Source organism: Hippopotamus amphibius, chromosome 4 (assembly GCF_030028045.1).
Source record: "Hippopotamus amphibius kiboko isolate mHipAmp2 chromosome 4, mHipAmp2.hap2, whole genome shotgun sequence".
In the NCBI taxonomy this organism is placed as follows: Eukaryota; Metazoa; Chordata; class Mammalia; order Artiodactyla; family Hippopotamidae; genus Hippopotamus; species Hippopotamus amphibius.
Genome location: NC_080189.1, coordinates 30606386 through 30632138, shown reverse-complemented (window position 1 = coordinate 30632138; position 25753 = coordinate 30606386). Strand labels below are relative to the sequence as shown.

Here is a 25753-nt window from a genome sequence, read left to right as displayed (position 1 = left end):
GGCATGGAATCACAGCAGTAACGAACAGGTGAAAAGTTGTTCCTAGTTGTGTTCCGCAGGCGCATACAACTCCCATCATTCCTCGTGCAAAAATCAACAAATAAACAGAGGCACCGCATTTCAGATTCGGCTGCGCACCGTTCGCAACGGCGCCTGGTGTCTGTAGTTTGCACGTGGAGCCCTGCCAGCGTGTTCAAGCCTGCTGGGGAGGGATTAAAACTACACTTCCCACAAAGGCGCGGGGGCGGGCTCCGGTCGGCTTACGTCATCGCTTCAGCCAGCCAATGACCACTCCGGGCGGCGGTGAGGCAAGCGCCGTCAGGCGCCAAAGTGGTTTTTTTTTTTTTTCTTTTTTTTTTTTTTCCGCCGAAGCCGAGCGGGTGCTGCTAGCGGAGGCGCCATATTGGAAGGGACAAAACTCCGGCGACAGCGAGTGACACAAATAAACCCCTGGACCCCCTCGCTCCCCCAGCTCTGAGGGCCGCGATGTTGTACCTAGAGGACTATCTGGAAAGTGAGTGGGCGGCGCTGGCGGGCCCGTCTGGGGGACCTGCGGGCGGGCGAGGGCGGGAGTGGACGGGCTGGCGGGATGGCGGGAGGGAGGGGGAGGCGGGGGATGTTTCTCTCTCACGGTAACTGGCAGCCTCGTTGTGGGCTGCCGGCTCCCTCGACCCCCCCCGACGCACGCACGCACGCACGCAGCGACGTAGGCGCGTACTTTCGCCGTTGGCCCCGCCCCTCTGACGGACTCTCCCTTTGACAGTGATTGAGCAGCTTCCAATGGACCTGCGGGACCGGTTCACAGAGATGCGCGAGATGGACCTGCAAGTGCAGAGTAAGTCGGCGCGTTTGCTCTTGTTTGCTGCGCGCGTTCAGTGCCAGACTTACTTGCCATCGACGCCAGCGACTCTGCTATTTGGTTCTCCTCCGGCTCACTCGCTAGTACAGAAGTTGTCAAAAAGAACCGGCAATGCCAAATCTTGCCTCTTCTGTCTCCCACGCTGCTTTTCTCCTGGCTTTTACAAGAGAAGGTGGCATTAGAGCACCTGTGCTCCTTTCTCGAATTTGGGACTGTGCAATAAAAGTTTCTATACCTTCGCTGAGAATGTAGATATGTTTTAGTGCACATCGGCATAAATGTTGCGAAGATTTTGACTTGCGACTCTATGTATAGAACGTAGATTTCAGCATTTATATTTTTGTTAAAATTCATGCTAGTCAGAATTCCAGAACGGACAACACATAGAAGCACAGGTTATATGTAGTTCTTTAGAGACCCTGGTGATCATGGAATGACCCATTTGAAACGTTACACATTAAAGGATACATTCTCAATTGTCAACAGCATGGTAGTGTCTCAGTCAAAATAAGAAAGGAAATAAAATTTTACTGTAAAGCTTCTTGTCTGCTGTAACAAAAATTTTGTCTTTTCTTCTTTCAGTTATAGCTTGGTAGTCCAGAGACATTTTCCCCAAAATAACCTTGCTCTTTCATAGAGCAGTATTTAGTTTATATGATCATTGTTTTTTTTCCTGTGAAGTTTTTTTAGAGTTTTGTGATTCAGAAAGGGTAAAGAATAAGGTAAATACTTAAAGCAAAAGTTCAAAACAAGAAAACTCTGCTGAGTACAAAATGTGTGTCCATCATGCTCTGAAATAACCTCACACACCTTCCCCCTTTGTGAAATGAATATAATACAGCTGTTACAACTATCTTGTAGAGATACTATATTAAAAATTAAAAATGTGAAATGAATTATATGATACATAATTAAAATGTATAATCAAGTGTACTTTGTTGGCTGTGTGTCACTCCTTTTGTTTGGAGAAATGTTAAGTACTCCTTAATTATTTAACTAATATTAATGGCCGGCCTTCATGGGGTATATCTGCAGAAGTTGTTTTTTGATCCCATGTGTACCGGCTATGTTTAGACTATACATAGAATTAGGATTGAGGTAAATTTCTTATGCTGACAGGTTTTCTTCTTAGAAAAGTAGAGGTGGGGGAAGATCTGGATTTGTGGGTGTGATAGGGAGGAAAGGAGTATCATGGAAAGCAGTGAGAGAACAGAACATTCCAGAGTGTGGGAGTCTTGAGGTAGCTAAGAACCTGTTCCCCTCCCCCCCTCCCCCCCCCCCCCCCCGCCTTAACCACACACTTCCATACCCACTGTTCATGAATATTCTTTTCTCAGCATCCTGTTGGTTTTATGTGGTGCATAATACAAGGTGATACATCATGGAAGTCACTTTCTTCTGTTCAGTGGATTGTAGTGTGAAAGTCTGAATTGTGTGTTTCTCCAGCTTGCTCACGAAATTCATTTTAACTTTAATGTAGTTGAAATGCTAAATATTTGCTAAAATAGTGTTTTCTACAGGATTGAGCATAGATTTTGTCATCAGAGATCTGAGTTCATTTTAGGGCTTTACTAACTTATTCATTGGCCTTGACCACATTGCCACTTCTAAGGGATTTTTATTGTCCTGAGGATTAAAAGAAATACGATAAATAAGAATGTTTAGTGCCTGATACAAAATGGGCATTCAGTAAAGGGTAGTTGTTATTTTATACTTTACCATTACGAATGTTAAGTTCTCTAGCAATTTGGACTTGATTATATAAGTTAGAGGTTTTTTTAAACTTGCATTTTTTACAATAATTAGAATTGTCCAAAGGTAATAGGTATTATGGATTAACAAAAGATATCTCTTTTTCAAATGTTAGGAAATGCACTATTATGCCTGCAAATCTCCAAAACAGTATAGCAAAAAGGTTTTCCTCAATTTATGTAGCAACAAAATCCATTTTATTTATTTTTCCTTCTTTAGCATATATAGAATGAAATGACTGTTGTTAGCATACACCTTAGGAAAAACTTATCTAGAACAAATAATATTGCGCGTTAAGTGAATAAATGATTGTACCTACCACCTTCAGTCATGATATGAGATGACGGGATGCTTAATGGTATATAGCAAAAGATTGAAACCTTTTTATCACATTTTCTTACTGAAAGACGTGAGGATTATCTAGTGGTGCTTTCATTAAGAAATTGTGTTTTGGCATATTTGGCTGACTTAATATCACTAGTTTTTGACTCCAAGCCTGTATCATTCAACAGCTATGGTATAGTATCTATTTACATTGTTGACTGCTTTGACTATTGGGAAATGTTTTGAGGTAACAACAAAAATAAACTGTCAGTAGGGAAAATTGTAACTTTTTTTTTTTTACTAAGGTAATTAAGGCACCATATATTTACATTATTAGAACATGACACATTTAAGTTACAGACCAAGTAAAAGAGTGTATGTGGTCAGATGTTTTTTCTTTTTTCACATCAAAGCGTGTATATTAGTGTATGAGTTCGGTCATCTAAATATGAAATGTTTTTATTATGTCCTAGATGCAATGGATCAACTAGAACAAAGAGTCAGTGAATTCTTCATGAATGCAAAGAAAAATAAACCGGAGTGGAGGGAAGAGCAAATGGCATCCATCAAAAAGGTACGTTCAACACTCTGGATGATTTATCTGTGAATACGGAGGCCCTACGAGGAAGATATCTTAAAATTAAATAGTTTGGGGGATATCAAAATGAGGGAAAGTTATCAGTAGCTCTTTAGATTATAAATGTGTCTTATAAAATTAAAAATGATGTATTACATTTTAGAGCTTCAGGTATAGGAATTTTTAATCATTGAAGCATTTTGGTAAATAGAAAATTATTTCAATAATTAGTGACTTATTAGGGAGTTACAGAACCAATTAAAAAGTACATTTTTTCTTTTGAATTTGTTTTGTTCTAGCTACAAGGCAGTTATAGTTGCTTTGTCTTTAGATCTCTATTGTCTTCCAATTTGGGCCACAGACTAGGGTGAAAATTAGCAACCTTGAAGCATATTTTATATATTTCTGGGTATGTAGGTTGGTGGAATCATAGAACAGAATCCTAAGAGTTGAAAGGATCCTTTAAAAGTATTTTTAGTTTAAAACTGTAAATTTGTACATCACTTGGGCCTAGAAATACAGAATCTTTGAGTTTTTGTTAGTTTTACAGTACTTAGAGCTCTCTTCCAACGGGTATCAGCTCTCCCCTCAAGGTTTGCTTTAAAGGTATGATCGAGTTTATCTGGCGATACAGTGGAAGAACTACTTACAAGCCCTGAGTTTGGTCATGACACTGCCATTTGACTTGTGACATGGGACAACTCCTTTAATATCTCTGAGTAATGATGGCTCCCCTACCCCCAACCTTCATAGAATTATTCAAAAGTCAACTGAGAAATTTGAAAACTAGTTGTGTTATTTATTTTACCACATGGGGCGAACATTATTTCTGTTAGGAGCAAAAACTTCAGAATCTTTTATAGAATTAGTCCTGACTTGGAGGATACTTGGAGGCCCAGGTGTGTGTGAATATAGGCATTCATATATATACATCCTAAAATTATTCATCATCCCTTTATCCTATTAGATTTTTGGTGTAGCTCAGCTTGGATATACCCTAAAAAGTATTTTACTTCATGGAAATACATAGAATTAAAAAAAAAAATTTGCTTTATACTGGGGAGAAATCTGTAGATATTATGAATTGATACCTAATTTAAAGTGAGAATTATAGAACAATTGGAAACAAAGGATATGCAGGTCAGAATCCTTTCAATAGTTGCTTTTATAACAGTTTTAAAAATGGATAGCATAAATACTCTTTACAAATTAGATAAATCTTACATCTTAAATAACATTTATTTTTAAAGAAAAATATTCATTGGCTCACATAATTTTTACTAGTATAGAGGCTAGATTTGGATGATATTTATTTTTTATTTATATCTTTTCTAGGAGTTCTGAACATCTTCCTTTAATCCTTGGCTATTGTCTAAAATTTCTGACTCTACCCCTTCCCCACCCTATCCCTAACTGGATGTTTATTGCTGATGTATAATGACTGGCAGTGATAACAAGCTGTGATAATGAAAAATGCAGTTGTATGTCCTGGCTACACATATTTTTAAATTATTAATTTATTCTTGAAACACAAATTTTTTCTTCAGGATTACTATAAAGCTTTGGAAGATGCAGACGAGAAGGTACAGTTGGCAAACCAGATATATGACTTGGTAAGTAAAATTAATGTGCGTGCTGTGCCAGAAGTCTTTGAATAGTGGATTATGTTTTAAATGGTGGTGGCGTAAATGTAAGAGGAAGAACAGACTGAACTGAATTGTTGCTCTCTTGATCCCATTTAATTTCAGAGTTCAGTGTCTACTTTTTGGTTTCTTTGTAGAAGAGAGAGAGTCCACAGTCAGTAGATCAAGAACTTTACACTTTAGCCAAATCTACATTGCTATAAGATTGTACCTGATGTTAGACTTTTTTTTTTTTTAACAAAAATAGGTATTTAACTTTATTTTACTAATCCTTATCTTCTTAAGGTAATATGCTTACTTGCCTGACAAATCATCTTTTGACGTTTCTGTGGCAAAATACATATAAGAGTACTGTGTTGACAGTTCTTGGTAGTCTGATTAAAATGAAAAGAGACTTATTTGAATCTGTGTTAATAGGTAGTACTCAGCTGTCTATTAAGTGATGTCAGTACATAGCACTCAACAACTGGCACAGGTGGCAAAACTGGGGAACACAAGATTAAATAAACTTTAAAAAAGGGTTTTTTTTCTTTTTACAGTAGCAGCAGCACTTCTTAAAGATTGAAATCATGAAGAAGACAGATATATGCAATATTTCTCAAATTGGTGTGATCATGGTGCTATTTTTTTTTTTTTAAGTGTAAAGCTGCTTCTCCCAAAGTATATATTTCAGGAAATACTCATATCTGGTTCTGCCTCGAAGAAAGTTAAAGCTGAAAACAAATGCTCACTTTTGATTAACTACTTAAGTGTATGGATTCATATCTTATTTTAGTAGTCCTGTCTGGATACAGTTTTATTACTGAACAGGTACATGTTACTATAAACATCATTGGTGAGCATGAGACAGATAAAAGCTGCATACCCCATATGGTATGCATTGTGAATGCTATACTAAACCAGAAAACGTTTGTCGTGTAAAACTGCAGAAAATGCTTAATTGTTTTTATATAGTGAAAATATTTTAATGGCTATAAAGACCTAAGCTCTTTTATTCATACAGTTATTCTAAATACAGTTTCATAAAAGTTACTACCTAAAGAAGGGTAGAGTGGGCTGGTAGCTTGATTTACTGTGGAACAAAACCCCAAAAAAGTTCTTAATTGTTTTAGTCTTGAATTAGGTCTATAAACATAGAGAAAGACATTTCTATTTGAATCCAGGACTAATTTGTTTAGTAACATTCTTCCTCATAAGTAGTGACTAGGTGTTGATCTTTATTTAGAAACTACCTGCTTTTTAAATCATATAGCTCTTTGGTTCTAATCATTTGTTTATATTTTATTTTACTACTTTTTACACCTTTATTAAAAGTACTTCATGCATTTAGAAAAAAATATATGTAACAAATATATACTTTTTAAATATGTGTGTGTGTATATCCATCTCTTGTTTACAAACCACACTGGTCACCCACTCTGTACTTGGTGTAATGGAGTTTTATGTGGATACAGTGGAGAAATGAAGAATAAATGCTCAAGGTATCTGTTAATTAGTTGGGAAGACAGGCCCACAGGGACATGCCCACAAGTAAAATGAAGAGCCTGTATAGAAACATGTTAACAAATACCGATTAATACAGTTGGATATTAAGGAGATCTGATAAAAGACTGAACTAAGTCAAGCAAAATTACTGTTGATTTCTTAGAGTGTATGAAATGAGTTTTGATAGAATTTTTTCAGAGCCTTGGGGCCCTAGATTTAGTATTGTATTGAGAGGAAAGCATTTCACTCAGAGGTAATGGATAAACATAGAATGAAAATAAAAATTAGTAAATTCTTTGAGGGAGATAGATTATTTAGGCTAGAGATTGAAGTAATAAAAGGTGATATAATAGATTTAATACAATGTAATGAATGTAATAGAAAGCGAGGACCCATAATGGATTCATACAGACATGAGTTCAGCTACTTCACTGACAGCAGGGCTTTGGAAAAGTTATTTAATCCTGGAACCTCAGTTTCCTTATCTGTAAAATAACAGTATCAATTTGTGCCTTACAGAAAGATTTGAATCAATCTCTTTCTCGCCCTCTCCCCTCCCCACCTTCCACAGAGAGAGATACAGAGACAAATATAGATACATCTATATACATATGTCTCTGTCTGTCTCCATATATCTCTTATCTGTATCTGTCCACACACACACACACACACACACACACACACACACACACACACACACACACACAGTGCTTGTAGCTTGGCAGATAGTAGGCACTCACTCTTTGAAAGACTCATCTCATTTCTCTAACAAATTTTCTACTTTCCTGAAGCCACTGCTTCCCTTTCAGCTCTGCCCAGTTAAACCTGTTTTTTTTTTACCCCACATACCCCCATTATTTATTTCTAAGACTGTCTTTTGTCTTTTCTCTACTCTTTCCTATCTCTGTCCCTTTCCTTTCCCTCCTCTTTTCTTTTTGTTACTCCCCCGCCTTCTCTTTCTTGCTTTTTAAACACTCCATTGCTTTTCCAGGTGACCATGATATCCTTCATATAAAATCCATTCTTCTTCAGACTTTATATTAATTTATTATCCTTCCACCTTTGTGGCCTTTCTCAGTCTCCTTGGGTATCGCTCAGAGTGGTTGCTGTTCCAAAGGGTTCTGTCCTTGACCTGCATTGTTTCTTTCTCTGTTCAGTGGTTCTCATATAGAGGTAACTTTCTTCTCATCTTCAGCCCCAACTCCAGAGGCTGATGAGACCAAATACCACAGGGTAGAGCATTGTTCTGATGCCAATTTTACCTCCCTTGTCCCCACACTCCCCACCCAAGTTGAGAAACATTTCTCCATTACTTTTCCATGTGTACACTTAGTTTTGGCAATTACACAGTAATTATTCTGTTCATCTTATCTGAGAATTCCTAGGCCCTGGAACTCATTGTATTAAGAGTTAACTCTTATCTTCTTGTTTTACTTCTCTCACTAGCATCACTTCTCATGAATAAATAGTTGTTAAAACATTAAAATCAATTATGCACACTCACTAAATTCCTGTAACATTTAACATGTGAGAGCTTAGAAGGCTCTGTGCTTTGGAGGTGAGTGGGTAGGATATAGTGTAAGTGTAAAAATACAGTAATTTTTATTTATAGATCCTTTACCAAATAAATAATGGTACTTCTCTTTATACAGTTCTACATAATGGGAGAGTTTAACTTTCACTTATTCAGCAAATATTTATAGCTCTCCAGCTATGAGTGGTCCCTGGTGCTGGATCAGCAGTAGTGATGCAGACGGGCAATGGATGTAGGCAAACTAGATTATTGGAGACTTTCTTAAGTGCTATGAAGGAAATAAACATTGTGAAAAGAGGAGGAAAGAGTAACTGGGAGAGGCTGTTAAGAGTCTACTAGCCAGGATGAGTGTTGTGTAAGGAGATGACATCTGAGGTGGTACTTGGAAAATGAGAGAGAGCCAGCCACGTGACAAGCTTAAGGAAGAACATTTTGGGCAGATGATGAACCAAGTACAGTATCTGAGGTGGGAAAGGGTTTGATAGGTTGAACCAGGAAGGTGGCCAGTGTGATTGGTGTGTCGTGAGAAAGAAGAGTGGTGTGAGAGGGGCAGGCAGAAGCCAACATGTGCAGGGCCTCAAAGCCAGTGGAGTGGCGTTTTTAGTCTAAAAGCAGAGGGAAGCCAGTGAAAGATTTTAAACAGAGGAGTGGAATACATCTTAGAGGACGTTTTATGTATGGCTTTACTTTACCATTATATTATTATGGAAATGTCTAGTAAGCATGTATTATTTTTACAGGCTTTGAGATGCAGCAGTTGAGTATATAATTGTGTTTGATTTTGCTCTCAATGTTTTCTATAGTGCAGTGTTTAATTGTATTATTTTTCATGAAAATATTTTAATTACTTTTAAAATCAGTACTAAACTTTTTATTCCTGTGACCAGCACTGTACTGACGACCTCATTTATTAAGGAAAAAAATCAGACCACATAAATATCCGCAAATGAAGAAATTTGTGGAACTAGAGGTTTATTGGAACAAATAACCTTTAAGTAGCTTTAGTGAAAATTGACCAACAGACCAAAAAAAAAAGTCTTATCTTATTAAAATAATTTCCTTCCAGAATCCTGATTCTTACAGTCATTAAACACTTTTTTGTATTCCTCAGCCACCTGCCACTGTCATAAGGCCATATTAGATTACAGTACCTAATAGAGGTGATTTATATATATTCTGATAAAGCTTGAGCTTGTAGTTAATGCTTGAATGGTTTTAGCAGCCTCTTACAGTGCTAAATACCCTTGAACTTGCTTCTTTTTTATATTCTGGTTTATTCCCGAGTTGATTATATTTTAGGTCCACATTTTACCTATAAATTTGAGAATTCCTCATCTGATACTCTAAGGCGATGTATTATGTGAGCTTGACCTTTTGATTTGTCTCCTATCCTTATTGTCTTTTAGGAGAGTGATTAGATGTAGTTTATGTGCTAAGGCCTTAAGTATTTTATTCACCCTAAAGATGGATCAAATTTTCATCTAGTTTAAATATAATTCAGGATGTGAGGAATCATTTTCATGACTTACCATCAGAGAAGTGATTTGCCATCATGTTTCCTTTTTCTTCCCCAGTTTACCCTCCTTATTCACTATTACTAGATCTTTTCATGGATAGGAATTTATCTCTTATTGCCATGGATTTCAGCTTAGAACCTTGTTGACTGAGTGCTCATTGTGAAAGGGCAAACTCGACATCTAACATTTAGAATTTGACAGTGTTGGAAGCCATAAAATCATGGAAAAACTTTTAAAAAACTATACTCAGTTCAGTTTGAGTCCATCAAGTGATACATTTTAAAACTTGAATATTGGAAAACTGAAAGAGACAAAAGAGAAAGAATAAAGGATTACAGCTCTATGGAAAAAAAATTGAAGGATGAGGAATTTTTGTTTGTTTCATGCAGAAGGGCCAAGTCTGACTTAAATATTTTTATGATCGTGAATATATTAACAAATAATGTTGACAGAATTTCCTTTGTCTCTGAAACGGTCAGAAAAAGGACAATAAATTTTAAAAAGTTATGATTCGGGGTTGTAGGATATGATTTAGGGTTGTAGAGTAAGGAAACTTTTGTGGCTAACATTTATTGGCATTAAGTGGGGGGCAAATCAATAATTAGGCTCGGTGATCAGCCTTGTATTAGAAATCTGTGGTTAATGGAAAATCTTTTGATTGAATCAGTATCCTCTTTACTACTGTAAATCAGTCTTACAGTCTTACAGAGTCAGGTGCTTGTGGAGGGGTGCGGTAACTTAGGTTCTTACTTCACTTGATATCTGTGGGGCCATTGTGGTGCTCAGCTAGGATAGGTAGAGGGAATGCACTTAATGAGGTTTCGGTCACATTCAGTTCAGCTCTTGCTGTGGCTGTTTAATATTGTTTAAGTATCATGATGCTTTATAGCTTAAGTTAAATCTTGTGGTCAGCTTCCTTCCCAACTTCTAACTTGACTTAGTACAGCAACGGTGAATCGAATAAAAATAATTCTCATTGTCTGATAATTGCTTATAATATTAATCAGTTCATAATCTTTTTCACCTACCGGGAGGTGGGAATGATGGGAATCTATCTTACAGAACTCCCCACCACAACGTGGTTAAGGCTTTTCTGTGTTTGTTTATTTTAATTATGAATTTGGTTTTTTAAGTTATCAGTTCTTTGGGTCTTACTGCTTTTTCTGAGCTATCTAATATTGGGAATTCCATTATTATTTCCATGTTTTCAGGTGTACTAAACCTTATCAGTACTATCTTTAAGATAATTAAGAAATTCTTAAATGCAGGGGTGGAGTGAGCTAGGGGGGTGTGTATGGTTTCTTCATCTCAGCCCAACCCCTCCAACCCAGATTCCAACACTCTTCCTCTCTATAGTGTCTACATCTATAACGGGCCACACCAGACTTTGTTTTCTCTGAGAATTCTGTTTGTCTTCTTGTCTCTATACATTCTTTAGTTCTTTAATTATTACTCCTGCTTTCCATCTACTTAAAGACAATCCATTTTTCACTATCTAACTCATTTATAACTCCTTTATGTCTACTATAGCCCCATGTTATATATTTTCTTTATGTGCTGCTTCTGTCCCTTTTTCATTGTTCTTCATTTGTTACATCTGGGAGATTTTTATTTATTTGTTTATACCTTTATTGTGTTAAAAATCTTATATAAATCTTGATTTGTCAGCTAAATTTTAGTTCCTATGAGGGCAGGAATTCTTCAGTTATTCTCCATTTACCCAGCTCCAAGCACATGATAGGAACTCAATATTTGTTGTAGTATAGTTGTAGGTAAGAAAGGTGGTGGAGTATTTTCATTGCATTAAGTAGATTTGGAATTTAAATATGAGTATTTTTTCTGATTTCCCTTGAGATTAAATTTTGACAGTGTAAGAGATATTCTTGAATAACAGGTCTGTGTTCATACTTTATTATTGGAAGGGAGTTTACATTAAAGGGTGTTCAGTTACCTGCGGGTTCTTTGAATGGGAGCATGTATCTATAATATGTGACCCTATACGATTTTAAATATTGTAATTACAACTTCTGCCAAGCTCTGCAAAATAAATTGTGTGAAGATGGAAGGAAAATTGAGCTTTGAATTATTGAAAAATCATAAACCAGCACTTCAATGTTTGCTGTTAATATACAAAATACAAATAATGAGACAATATTCTTATTTTTTTCAACTTGAATTATATTACTTTGAGTTAAAAAATTGGCTCCTGAACTTCCTCGGTGGCACAGTGGTAAAGAATCTGCCTGCCAATGCAGGGGACACGGGTTCAGGCCCTGCCCTGGGAAGATTCCATATGCCATGGAGCAACTAAGTCCGTGAGCCACAACTATTGAGCCTGTGTGCCGCAACCATTGAAGCCCATGCACCTAGGGCCCATGCTCCACAACAAGAGAAGCCACTACAATGAGGAGCCTGCACACCACAATGAAGAGTAGCCCCCGCTCACAGCAACTAGAGAAAGCCCGTGTGCAGCAACAAAGACCCAACTCAGCCAATAAATAAATTAAATAAGTAAATTAATTAATTAAAAAAAATTGGCTCCTGTGTGCAGAAGTTCAGAGGGCAATGTTAGGTATAAATACTGAGGCACAATTTATTACAAATAGATCAGAGTTAAGTCTTGTTTTTATAATGCATTAGCTGCTGAATTTGGGAATGTTGCTTAACCCTTCTAAGCCTTAATTTCTTCACTTATGAAGTGAAGACAGTAGTAACCTATCTCAAAAGTTTAGAGCAAGGCCAAGGACTGGCAAACAGACCTTCTGATGCACTAAACACATTACCTGGCATCTAACACCGGCAAATTGTCTTTTGCTACTCTTCTTCCCCACTCCTTCATTTAGATACACATTATTTAATTGAAAATCTTATTTAAATTTTTTGCCCTCTGATGTATCATAGACATTTTGATATTTGTAAGAAAGTAACTCTTATTTGTAACAGTAAATAAGAGGGAAACTAGAGTTTGAAAAAAAGATGTCATTAATAAGATATGAATATTTTTCAAGACGGTGTTTTTTGGTTTCCTTCAAAGTAGTAAATTTGAAAAAAGTATTGAAAAAATTTAATATTAAGCTTAAAAAATACATTAAGACTTGTTACTAGTTTGAGGTATCATAAAATTTTCTGAAATCAGTGCAGAGATCTCTAGGTGAAAAAGAAAATACAATTTTGCTACCTTAAGCAAGGGCAGCAGTATTACAGTAAAACCATTTGACCAAGCTCTTTGTGGAATGGAGTAGTCTGGCTAAAACCCCCTTTTGTTTCAACTCTTTACATAAATGTTTACAACTATAGTGGTCTACTTTCCTGCCTTAGAGAAATGTATATATAGAATATAGGAGCCTCTTTGTTTGTAGACTGAGGATCTTTTCATTCCTTACTGTAAGTCACAGTTATTACGGTCTGACAGTGTGGATGGCCTTGTTATAAGTAGAAGGAGATTAGGCTGAAAGTAATCGCAGTGCATAATAAGAAAAGTTGCGAACCCTCCTGTGCCACCCACCCCCCATCTTTGCCTCCCTTTTCATATCCTACTTCTTCTAAACATTTTCTAACAAATTTCGATTCTGGTTTCTTAAAACGTAAAATTTATTCAAGGAGACTTAGGAGGTATTTAGCCTAGCACCCTCACTTTATAGATTTAAAAACCTGCGGTGTTGGTTAATTGACTTGCTTAAGGATACAAAGCAGATGCATTAAAAGAAATAAAGATTTAGGTTTCCTCGTTAAACTGACACTTTAATAGTGTCCCAAATTGTGGTGGTTATCTTTGATCTTCTTTGAAACAGGTAGATCGACACTTGAGAAAGCTGGATCAGGAACTGGCTAAGTTTAAAATGGAGTTGGAAGCTGATAATGCTGGAATTACAGAAATATTAGAGAGGCGTAAGTAAAATTTACAGTTTTGCATCAATGTTGGACAGTACACATGCACATCATTGAGGAGACATTCATCCCACAGAGACCTCTCAGAACCTGCTGCTTGGTGGACAGTGGCACCTGGGTGGGTTAGCTTGGTCCCCAGCAGTTGGACTGTTTGGGTCCCGGATACTTGGAGATACATCATCCACTCACGCTGCATGAAAATAACATATTCAGTCACTCCATTTTTTAACATGGATATATGCTAGTAAGACGAGTGGTAGGAACAAAGATTTAAAGGAATACAATCATCTAGAAACAAGTCAGCTACCTGGCATTACATGTTTTGACTTTGCCCTGCCTGTTTATACACTTAAGCATTGAGGAAGGTTATTATTTTTCTTCTCAAGAACTACCTTTAAAGCTTTCCCTCAGCTGTGGTACTGAGAAAGATTTTAACAAGTTCTTCAACACTTCCTCTTTTTCTCAAACAAGTCTTTCCTAAACTTTCTCTTATCAGCAAGAAGCCATTTTAATAATTTTCTGCAAGGCTCAACTTGATCTCCTGCTATAATTTACTCTTATCACTTCTAGGGTTTAACTCAGGAAACTTCCCCAAAATGGAGACATGAGCTCTGTTTCTTTAACTAATTTAGCTCTTCCAGCCTAAATAGATAATGTCCATATAAGCAGATAGTGCTGTGCTAAGCCCAGAATAGACCAACTCACTAAATGTTAGTTGAATCAAATCAGTATTATGGCTGATTTCTAGTAGAATTTAATTAAAGGATTCAAGCATCTCTTTTCTTGGTGCATTATTTCAACAGCAAGAACATGTACCTATTTCTACACACAGATGAAAGTTTTTCTTTAGAGTGTTAGGTTACATATATCTCAGTTTATATACTCTCTAGAAGTCAGCTAGGGCAGCAGCCACGCATGAATCCATCATGGTACCCATAGTTGCCATCACTTTAGAGGATCATCTAATTTATTTGAGATACTTTTATTCCAGGGGAACCCCTATCTGAAGATAATAAGTATTTTGAGACAAAATAAAATATTTTCTTTTCTTGAAATGCTGATGATAGCTGTGACTAGCAATAACCCATGCCTATGCAGTACTGCAGGAAGGTTAATGAAGCATCCTCTGTAAGGATGCAGACATATGAAAGTAAATTAAATCAAGTTATAAAAACTGCTCCACCCAAGGGATGAAGATAAACCCAGGAAATTCCTGTAAAGGTATTTTAAAGCTTGATGGTAGAGATTCTATGCATCACTTTTCACAAACAAAATCCCTAACTTTTAGGAAGTCTTTACTATCATATGTCATTTTAATGATCGGAGAATTTTCTTTCATATAGTAATGTCCCGTCGCCTAATACTTTAGGATCTCCCACTAAAAGGTCTTCAACTCGTAACGCTAGGTTGAGTTTTTCAGATATTATCAGTGATGGAGTTAACAATACCCATTCATCCACTTATGTGGCACCAAATGTTGTGAATTCTCTAACTCAGACATTAGCATGCCATGACCCATTTTGTACTTAAGGTGAATATTGAAAAATTGATTACTTATTATTTAGAACGCAGACGAGATTGGCTCAGGGTAAAATTGGCCGTGGTGACCCTCTAATATGTTTGGCTAAAATGATACAGGCATAGGCATCAGAGCTTGCCACTCCTCTCCTGGTTAAGGGGACAGAGTGCCTGTAGTTGATTGATGTGTAAAGTTCTGTGGTGATACCTCATGCGCTGTATCTCTATGCCTCTCTCTTTTTTTTAGGATCTCTGGAATTAGATACTCCTTCACAGCCAGTGAACAATCACCACGCTCACTCACATACTCCAGTGGAAAGTAAGTTTGATTTAGGAGAGCTAAAATTTTAAAGACAGTTAAAACTTCAATATATTATCTATATATTCTCTTTCACTAGCTTTACACAACCAATTGAGAAATGAATATCCTTCCCTTTTATTTTGTGAGATATATTTCTTTCATTGCAGTTACTGTCAGATTTATGTTCTTCATTTGGGAAGAGCATATTTGATTTGGGAACAGGTAGTCTGTTTTCCCTGGAATTCATAGAGGAAGAACGTGTGGTACTAATAGCAGCATATACGCACTACATACAGACAGTCAGTTCTCTCCAGGGAGTGTTGTAACTGAGCTAAACAGTAAACTACTTGATTGTGGGCCCTCTGCCTTTTTCATCCTTGCTTCTCAATTGCTTGTCTTACTGTTGGCTTATAATAAAGTCTCAAATGGCTGGTGAGTTACTGAGTAAATGAGTGGTTATTCAGATGCTAGCTGGCTAGATGACTGTATTGGTGCCTTTTTTTGACAAATCAATTTGATATGAAAGAAAGGTTGATTGACAGTTATTTTAAATTGTAGATAATGTTTTGAAAACAAAATTCTCCTCATGTTATATGTGAAACCACGGTGTATCATGGGTTATCTTCACTACTTTGCTACTGAAGTTTTTAAATGTCTGAGCTGCCTGCTTTTTTTTTAATTAAGTAATTAATTAATTAATTAATTTAATTGGCTGTGTTGGGTCTTTTTTTGCTGTGTGCGGGCTTTCTTTAGTTGGCTTTCTTTAGTTGCGGTGAGTGGGGGCTACTCTTTGTTGTCATGCGCGGGCTCCTCATTGCTGTGGCTTCTCTTGTTGCAGAGCATGGACTCTAGGCGTGTGGGCTTCAGTAGTTGCAGCACATGGGCTCAATAGTTGTGGCTCACAGGCTCTAAAGGACAGGCTCAATAGTTGTGGCGCACGGGCTTAGTTGCTCCGCGGCATGTGGGAATCTTCCTGGAGCAGGGATCGAACCTCTGTCCCCTGCATTGGCAGGCGGATTCTTAACCACTGCGCCACCTAGGAAGCCCCTGAGCTGCCTGCTCTTAATAAAACATGTGATACAGATAGTTCTGTTTGTCCTGTCTTCTCAGAAAACATAATGTTCTATATTCCATGCGGAACTCAGATCATAACTGTAATGGTTTATAATCAGATGAAAGTACAATATTATGCCTTGTCTGTAGTTATCTAAAATTTAAAAACACATGAATTCTTTATTTGTATTCAGAAAGAAAATATAATCCAACTTCTCACCATACGACAACAGATCATATACCTGAAAAGAAGTTTAAATCTGAAGCTCTTTTGTCTACCCTAACATCAGATGCATCTAAGGAAAATACGTTAGGTAAGTTTATTATCTTAAATATGATGGTTTTCTTTTTTTGTTTGTGTTAAAGTAGAGGAAAATGACAGCATTTAAGATTAATTATACAAATTCTTTACCTGGTTCAAGTCTACCATAGGAAGAAAGAAGAAAAAAATATGACCTGAAAATTTTAAATTTAATGGTTATATCTGTGCTGAGAAGCAATATATTTTAAGCGCACTAACATTATGTTCTCTCTAACCATTTTTATTCCTTCTTTAATTCTACACAGGTTGTCGAAATAATAATTCTACAGCCTCTTCCAACAATGCTTACAATGTAAATTCGTCCCAGCCTCTGGCATCCTATAATATTGGCTCCTTATCTTCAGGAACTGGTGCAGGGGCAATTACCATGGCAGCAGCTCAAGCAGTTCAAGCTACAGCTCAGGTAAAAAGGAAGAGGTTTGGAAACAGGATGTTAAATTTTGTCTGAATCCTTGGCAAACTCTAGTAGAAACAACTAGATAGGAACAAAAAGTTTTATTGCATTGTAGAGTTTCATTTTTAAATCATAGTTTTATGATATCTGACGTTTTATTTAATGAAATGAATATGCAGAAATTACCTGATGGATAATGAAAAGTAAAAAATAGATTCATACAACGTCATGCCGATCCCTTCTCGTAACAGTTGCTCGTGATGCTCGTATTCTTGACTGTAAGCCACCAGCTAGGACAATAGTTTATTCTTTCTACCAGTTCCAGGGCTTTCTCTATAGCCTCAGAACTTAGGTGGCCTTGAATTTGTTCACTTCTGTACTGATTATCTGTATTCCAAACTAAGTTACCCATCCTGTAGTTACTACATGAGTGGGTAAAAACCGATCTTAAATCTTTACATAACATAACGTAAACTACAATAATGAAAATAATGGTTTAAACAAAATATTATTGGATAAGCCAAAATAATGCTGTAGCTAGTAAGACTTGAAAAAGAAAATATGCGTACTTACATTTACTAACACTACCAACGAATGCCTTTTGAAGATGAAAGAGGGACGAAGAACATCAAGTCTAAAAGCCAGCTATGAAGCATTTAAGAACAATGACTTTCAGCTGGGAAAAGAGTTTTCCATGCCCAGGGAAGCAGCTGGCTATTCCTCATCTTCAGCACTCATGACTACGCTGACACAGAACGCCAGTTCATCAGCGGCAGACTCACGGAGCGGGAGAAAGAGCAAGTAAGTTGTATTGGTACAGTAGCCCATATCTTTACTACGTTTGAGGACTTCCTGGCATCCAGCTGGGCTTCCCTGTATCAACAAAGGCAGCATGTATGTAATGAGTCAGGATGAACGTTGGGGAGGTGGGAAGACATGGTATTTCCTTCACACTGACTTACTTTGAAAGGGATAAAGCCTTTAAAAAGTACTAAGAGACCTTAATTTTTCTAGAGTCTTAAATTGGGTTATTAATAAATGACTTTCTTTTGTTCATTAAGATAAACCAATTTATGAAACTTTTTTCTACTTATAACCCCTTATTTTGTCATGTGTTTCCTGGAAATTTTTTTAAATAAGATTCTTCATTTTGATTAAGAGCAAGTTGTCTTAATTCTTAGTATTATATCCCCAAAATTGAAATTATGAAAACATCCCTAGATTTTGTAGATGAGATTCTTAGGATGATTATATGAACTTTATCATATGAAAACAACAGCATTTGGCACATCTTTCCAAAGTACCTGCATATGTTCGGTATTCATTCATAATGAAAGTTCAAATGCTAGGGCAAAAGAATTGTATTATAATTGTATCATAATTTATTTTTTAAATGTGTTATATTTTCTGTAAGTAAATGCTGTATTTTCTGTGTTCTTGTACTTTCTGTGACTAAATCTCTAAAAGAATGATCAGTGTAGAATTACCACAAAAGTGTGAAATATCTTAAAAATTTGTTTAATGACCCAAACTTATTATAACTGATGACAAGTTTTTGTATTTTTAAAATTTATTAGCATACAGATAATGGTAAATTTCTTTTGAATTTTGACACTCTTTGTTTCCTGTCCTACGCAAGTAAGGATTCACATTTCAGTTGACGGTTGTGATCATTTTCATCAAATGCTGCTATGTATTTGTATTTTAGATTTTGATGACAAGTGTTCAGTTTGCTTAAAAATACAAAGAATGTCTGTAAGATAGCCGTAACTAATACTAATTCTTAAAAATGTTCCCTACAATTTAAATCAATGATGAGTAGTAACTGCTTAAAAATTTATTCTAAAAACTGAAATATTTGGAAAGAATTTCCTTTGAATATCTTTGTTCTCCAGAAAACAAAACAAAACAAAAATTCAAAATTAAACTGTTATGAAAAATGTTTTGTCGCTCTAAACAACTGTGCTTTTAAATCTGTTTATTAGATTACGTTAGCGTTAAACATTAATTTATATGTTTAGTGTTATTTTATTTCATACCACTTACTTAGAAGTTATTCTCAGGTAACTTCTGGATGCTGAGCAAATAAAACTGATGCTGTTTTTTCAGAAACAACAACAAGTCTTCAAGCCAGCAGTCATCCTCATCCTCCTCCTCTTCCTCCTTATCATCGTGTTCTTCCTCATCGACTGCTGTACAAGAAATTTCTCAACAAACAACAGTTGTGCCAGAATCTGATTCCAACAGTCAGGTTGATTGGACTTATGACCCAAATGAACCACGATACTGCATTTGTAATCAGGTAAAAGTCTGACATAGATCTGTAAAAGCATAATCTGAGTAAACTAGGAAGAAGAGCTATTTCACTTTTTTAGCATTCTTTTTACCCCAGTTAAAAATACTTTTGCTTTTTTCATGGTTTGGGGAGGTGCTTGTAAATAAATATTTGTATTTTATGGATGCTTGGGGGGAAAAAAAGGAAAAAAAATCCTTGCTTTTTAAATATTTTTTTCTCCTGCTTCTTATAAAAATGACCTATTTGCTATAAATACAAAGAGTAAAAAGAAACATAAGTCATCCATAATCTCAGCCCTCAGATACAACCTATAATCAAGCATTTCGATGTACATACCCTACATGGATATTGTCTTAGCCTGCTCAGGCTGCCATAATAAAACACAACAGACTGGGGTGGCTTAAACAACAGGAATCTGTTCTCTGAGAGTTTTGGAGGCTGGCTAGTCCAAAATTAAGGTGCTGACCAGTTCTGTTCCTGTTAAGGGCTCTCCTCCTGACTTTCAGACAGCCCCCTTCTTGTTGAGTCCTCACATGTTGAGGAAAGAGAGCTTTGGTGTCTCTTCCTCCAAGGACACCAACTTGATTAAATTAGGGCTCCACCTTTATGGCCTCCTTTAACCTTTATTCCCTCCTCATGGGCAGTCACATTGGGGGTTAGGACTTTTAACACATGAATTTTGGGAAGGGGCACAAACATTCAGTTCATAATACATATGTACACAGATACACACGTAGGGTGTATGTGTGTTTGAATTTGACAGTTGGAATCGTGGTATGTTCTTTTATATAACTGGCATTTTTCACTAAATCATGTGTACTGAACATGATTTTTCTTGTCATTTTTTTCTTCTCACTCTGTACTGTAACTTATTTAATCAATATTTAGCTATAGATTATTTTAATGGTTTTAATTGTTTCAAAATTACAAATAACATAATAGGCATTTTTATGTAATCCATTTCATACATCTAATTTCTAGCTCAATCCTTTAAAAATAAAATTAAATTGTAAATACTTATACCAACTACCAAATTATCTTCTAAAATTTACAACCAAAAATAACAAATGAATGAATTTGCCTGTTTCCTGAACCCTGTCCAACACTGGATTTTATTCTCTCTTAAAAACCATGTAGCAATTTTGATAGTTTTGAATCACACAGTTGTTTCAATTTATATTAGTAGTAAGATTGGATTTTTTTGGTTATTTTGACGACTTCTTTTATGAATTGGCTGATTTCTTCTATCATTTTTGTCATGTACCTTCTAAAATTCCAATTTTGTGTAGTAATGACTGTCAGTATTTTTCTTTATGAATTCAGCCATGGATTGTATCTTTAGGAAGGCCTCTTCTCCTTGTCCCCTTATAATTGTGTGTTGGTTTTTAAATGTTTTGGTCTAACTCTTGATATGCTTCAATTTCTTCACATTTAAATCTTTAATCTGTCTGCAATATATTGTGTTTAACAGTGTGAGTTGCCAGGCTAATTTTTAAGGATATGCCATTTAAGAGTTTGCTAGTTCTGCTATCACCTGATAAACTTTTTTTTAATATTAATGATTAAGAATATCCTGTAAATATCCTGGCAGTGGAGGTGTAAGTTACCTATGAAAGAACAAAATCATATTCACCCTAGATTTCCCCTCTGTAACACTAAAATCTAGAAGTTGATGGAATATGTCTGTAGAGCTTTGAGGGAGAAATCTGAGCATCCCCACCCTGCTGTCTCCCCCTGCAAATTGTTACCCAGAGAAGCTGTTGAACCTATGCATAGACTCGTATACAGATATTTTCACTCGTGCAGAGAATCAGGAAGTATGCCATCTGGTAAAATAAACCCTCTCTGAAAATGTATTCAGTCCGTTGAGAACATACATGAATTCAAGAATTAGGAAGTTGTGGTATAAAGTGCTAGTGAGGAACAGCAAAAAGAAAAATAAGAAAGGACATATAATAAATAGATAATAAGTTCAGAAGCTTCAATGAAATGGACTGTTGACTGCAAAAATATAAATGACCTAACCTGACTCAAGTAAAAGTAAAAAAAACTTAAGTATGTGAATAACCAAGAAAGAAACTTAAAATCTTTATGAAAAGAACCACCCAAATAGTTGACTCCTTTGTCAAGGTAGTTTACAGAACAAGTTCTTGCAGACTTTCAAAGAGCACATAATTTCTGTGTATCTCCCCCCTACATCCTGGTCCCCAAAAAATTCTTTCAGGAAAAAAACTGTAAACTGTATACAACTATATTCCCTGTTTCTTAATGCAATTGTATATTCAGTGTATTTGCCTCTATTTTCTTAACAGTATCACAGACAATTAATTTGGGTTTAGGTGCTTGTTATAAAGTCATAATAAAAATATTTTTCTTTTAACTAGGTATCCTATGGTGAGATGGTGGGTTGTGATAACCAAGATGTAAGTATTAAATTTTTCTATTTAAGAATGAAAAAAATCACAGATTATTACTGCTTGAATGTATATTTTTTGGTTTACTGTGTCTCTCAGTCCAAGAAAACAGGTTTGGAGTTATATTAATTATAATAATGCTAGGATATTCCTCCCCCACATGGGATAGTGTCCCTTAATGTATTCCCTATTTTAACTTTTTTGAAGCTAATTTTATGGTTTTCCATGCAGATTATATTTCTCAAAAGGTGCTACGTTGTATGAAAATTAGATACACCCTCCTCCCCTTTTGCCACAGAATGCTGTGTTTACTAGAATTCAGTTCACGTCTCACAGTGAAGAGTTGGAACTTTAGAACACTACATTCTTTCAGGAAGCATAATGCTAAGGTGAAGGCTCTAATGTGGGTTATTTTCCTCCCGTTAGTATAGTGTTTCCTACTGTACTCTGCAGGTGTCAACTGATAAGAGCCACTTCTGATACTAAAAAATAAAGAAGGTTTAAAAGAAAAGGATTCCTATTTATTTTCTTTGAAGCTTAATTTCGGTTAGAGATATGTTTTTAATGAATGCCAAGAATATTTTTGTCTAGTAGTATCCACTCCCTTCTTACTGTCACACAGCTCCGCCCCCTTTTGTCCATCTTTACCTCCAGAGGGGTAACAGAACCCTGAATTCTAAAGAAGGACCAATCAGTAATGTCAGGATCCTAAGGTTAATAATAAGAGTTTTAAGTTTTTAAAACAATTTGAAAATCGATCAGGGTTGACTCATGAAAATGTGTACTTTCCTGACCTGCCAGGCTCCCAACAACATGTTCACATAGAGAAAGACTCTCCTTCCACCTCCCTCTGTAGAACCACTTGTAGACTGTTTGTGATTCTTGCAAAACCATTTCAAGAAGACCATTGTAAACTGTCTTCTGGGGCGCTTAGTGCAAATGAGGCATGAGATTTCTGTGAATACCACCCTGTCATTCTCTCTCTGATCCCTCTCATTCCCAGTTGTGCTCTTCTAAGCACTAAGATTTTCTGTGGAAGTGTAGAACCACTTAGTGTATTTCACAGTGGAATTCTTTTTCTCTGTATATCTAGGAAGAGATACACCAGAAAGGAAACCCAGGACAATCCTTTATGTCTTTAATTACAAGTAGCTTGTTTTATTTGATGAGGAAATGAATAAGGCTGAATATTAAATAAAATCTTTAAAATGCTACCTCCTATGGGAGAGACCCATCTCATTTCTTCTTGTCCTTGTGAGTTGGTATCACCGTACTCTCCAGCTTTATGAAAATTAGTGAATTTGTGTTCATTATTTAAGATTATGGGAGTAGATTACGTGAACCTCAGAGTTAACAAAGATGCATACTTTTCTGTCTCCATTTGCTCATCTCTGAAACTTACCATTTAGGCTAAAGATCTGTGTAAATCAGCTCCTAGATGTCAAAGTTCTGTTTCCATGAATCTGATTATTAATATTTAGTCTGCTGGGCATATTTTAACATACTTCCTAATCTTTGACTAAGAACTGCCTCTTTGCATTTTTGCTTTCTAGTGCCCCATAGAATGGTTCCATTATGGATGTGTTGGGTTGACAGAAGCACCGAAAGGAAAATGGTACTGTCCACAGTGCACTGCTGCAATGAAGAGAAGAGGCAGTCGGCACAAATAAGGGTGGTCGTTTCACTTGAGGAAGAAAAAAACTTCACCATTTTATGTAGGACTTTAAAAAAGAAGAAAAGAGAAAGAAGAAACAATGCATTGCCAGGCAACCACTTAAAGGATTTACATAGACAATCCTATAAGATCTCGAACTTGAATTTTATGGGTTGTATTTTAATAATGTAAGTAAATTATTTATGCACTCCTGGTGTGCTCTGAATATGATTCCAGTTAGCCTTGGATTATTTCAGTGGCCAACATATGCAGACATTTGTACTCCTCAACCATTTTCTCCAAGTAATGGGCATTCTATAATTTAGACTTCAGAGAATTCCAACGATGAAGATTTTAAGAAAAGTATTTTATATTCAACAGGTATGTTCTGCTGCATGTACTGTACTCCAGAGCTGTTATGTAACACTGTATATAAATGGTTGCAAAAAAAAAAGTCAGTGCTTCTAAAAAGAATTTAAGATAATGGTTTTTTAAATGCCTTTATAATAAGCTTTGTTTCTATGTGAAACTAAATTCAGCGGGCTGAAGGAAATGGTTCATGTGATAAAGTGGGCTGGTGTCCTCTAGAGTACCTGGGTACATAAACAGAAATTCCTGTAGGTAAAAACTAATCTGTGCCATTAGTCTTTATATGTTCCTGCATCCAGATAGAGTGCAGTTCATGAGGGTGGGAGGGGGAGGGGCTGAGGGGAAAGGGTGTTAAAGTGATACATTTTTATACCAAATGTGTTTATTTTTTTGTGCAAGTAATCCTTAAAATTGGAATTGTATTAGGTGTTAAAATAAAGTTTTTAAAAAATTACTTGTATTTATACTTTACACACTTAATAATGAAAATTTCTCAATTCCAACTAACTTCCAATTTTCATAATCTAAAAAGGACAGAGGCCCAGGACACAGAATGCTGCATAATCTGTTATTTCTTTAATAATGCTTGGAATTTGTGATATGAAAATAAGCGAAAGACATTTTTAATGTAAATTTGAAATGCAAATGTATTTTTCTAGAACATCTCCCTGACTTTTCCTTCAGTCTAAGGGACATGAAAGAAGTCTAATTACAGCAGATAAAATGAAAATAATGGTTATAGTTGTTTTGACTTGAGGCAGTGTGGCCAATTTAAGTAAAGAGAACCCTTGGATTGGAGCTTAAAATTCAGTTCTCTTTTTGATTCTACCACATGTTGGTATGACAGTTAATTCACATCTTTAATCACTCTGGAGCTTATTAAACCAGGGTGATGCTGGTTTCAGGATGTCTATAAAGCACTCCTAAGGTTTTATTCTATAGGTGCTATTTAAATTATAAGTTTTGCATAGTGGAAGTTTTATTTAAGGTATAATGTCAAGACTGGTTGATAGAAAAATCCTTAAAATTTTAGAAATACTTATTATGTCATATTTCTTTTATATTGAAACTTACTGTGCCCATCAGATTTCTGCTTTAATCAAAACCACTTTTGAGCCTCTTAGAACTTACACAGAAAACTATAAAATCTATGCAATGCTACCCAAAGGGTATGGATTAGAGAGGGGATTTAGGGGCCTCTTCCAGCTTCAAGATTCCATAATTCTGAGCTGCTGCAGTCTGATTTTATAACTGGACAGCCCATAAAACTAGGTTAGGTTCATATGTGGGTACTCATGACTTCGTGATACTCAGTATTTTCATGGAGATTTTATAAACCTTTAAGAAATAATATATAACGTAGTATTCAGTTAGCTTATTAGCATGTCAGCTGGAGATGCTCAGTGGTGTTGTTTAATCTTATATATAATGACTTCCGAGCTCATTTGTTTTATAGGAATTGGTCAAAGGAAAAAGCCTTATGTACAGCCTTATTTTAAGAGAAAGTTCCTTGTCAGAGTCAGGAACATCCCTATTTCCAGCTGCTATAGCCCCTTTCAATGTGTGAATTCCACTACTTAACCAAATCACTCAAAAACATTTTGACAAATTTTAAGCTCAAACATTAAATATTTTATGAAGCATGTATAAAGGAGTAAACCAAAATTTTGTGCAATTATTCAGTAATGGGTGGGACCTGTTAATATCTGAAATCTATATAATGGGCCAAACGTGGAACTACCTCATCAAAAAAAAAAAAAAAGTGGCCAAATATTAATATTCTTTGTGACATATACATCAAGGGGTATATGAACATTTTTGGTGTTATAATATACACAGTCAAAATCTTTGTT

The 25753-nt window shown here is 35.9% G+C and overlaps 1 protein-coding gene across 5 annotated transcripts; it reads left to right on the top strand.

Moving 5' to 3' along the window:
- Positions 1-351: 351 nt before the first annotated feature.
- ING3 (inhibitor of growth family member 3) lies at positions 352-24800 on the top strand. 5 transcript variants are annotated; one of them, XM_057733439.1, is made up of 12 exons: positions 352-514; positions 764-835; positions 3409-3509; positions 5060-5125; positions 13483-13579; positions 15345-15416; positions 16646-16765; positions 17019-17176; positions 17775-17968; positions 19277-19469; positions 21848-21886; positions 23431-24797. In XM_057733439.1, exons 1-12 carry the CDS (start codon positions 487-489, stop codon positions 23545-23547), a joined length of 1257 nt encoding a protein of 418 aa, XP_057589422.1. In that variant the 5' UTR covers positions 352-486; the 3' UTR covers positions 23548-24797. The 5 variants fall into 5 exon arrangements, with proteins under 5 accessions (XP_057589422.1, XP_057589423.1, XP_057589424.1 ...); XM_057733440.1 differs by lacking the exon at positions 15345-15416 and having other exon boundaries at positions 378-514; positions 23431-24800; XM_057733441.1 differs by lacking the exons at positions 13483-13579; positions 15345-15416; positions 17775-17968; ... (1 more) ...; positions 21848-21886; positions 23431-24797 and having other exon boundaries at positions 378-514; positions 17019-17153.
- Positions 24801-25753: the final 953 nt, after the last annotated feature.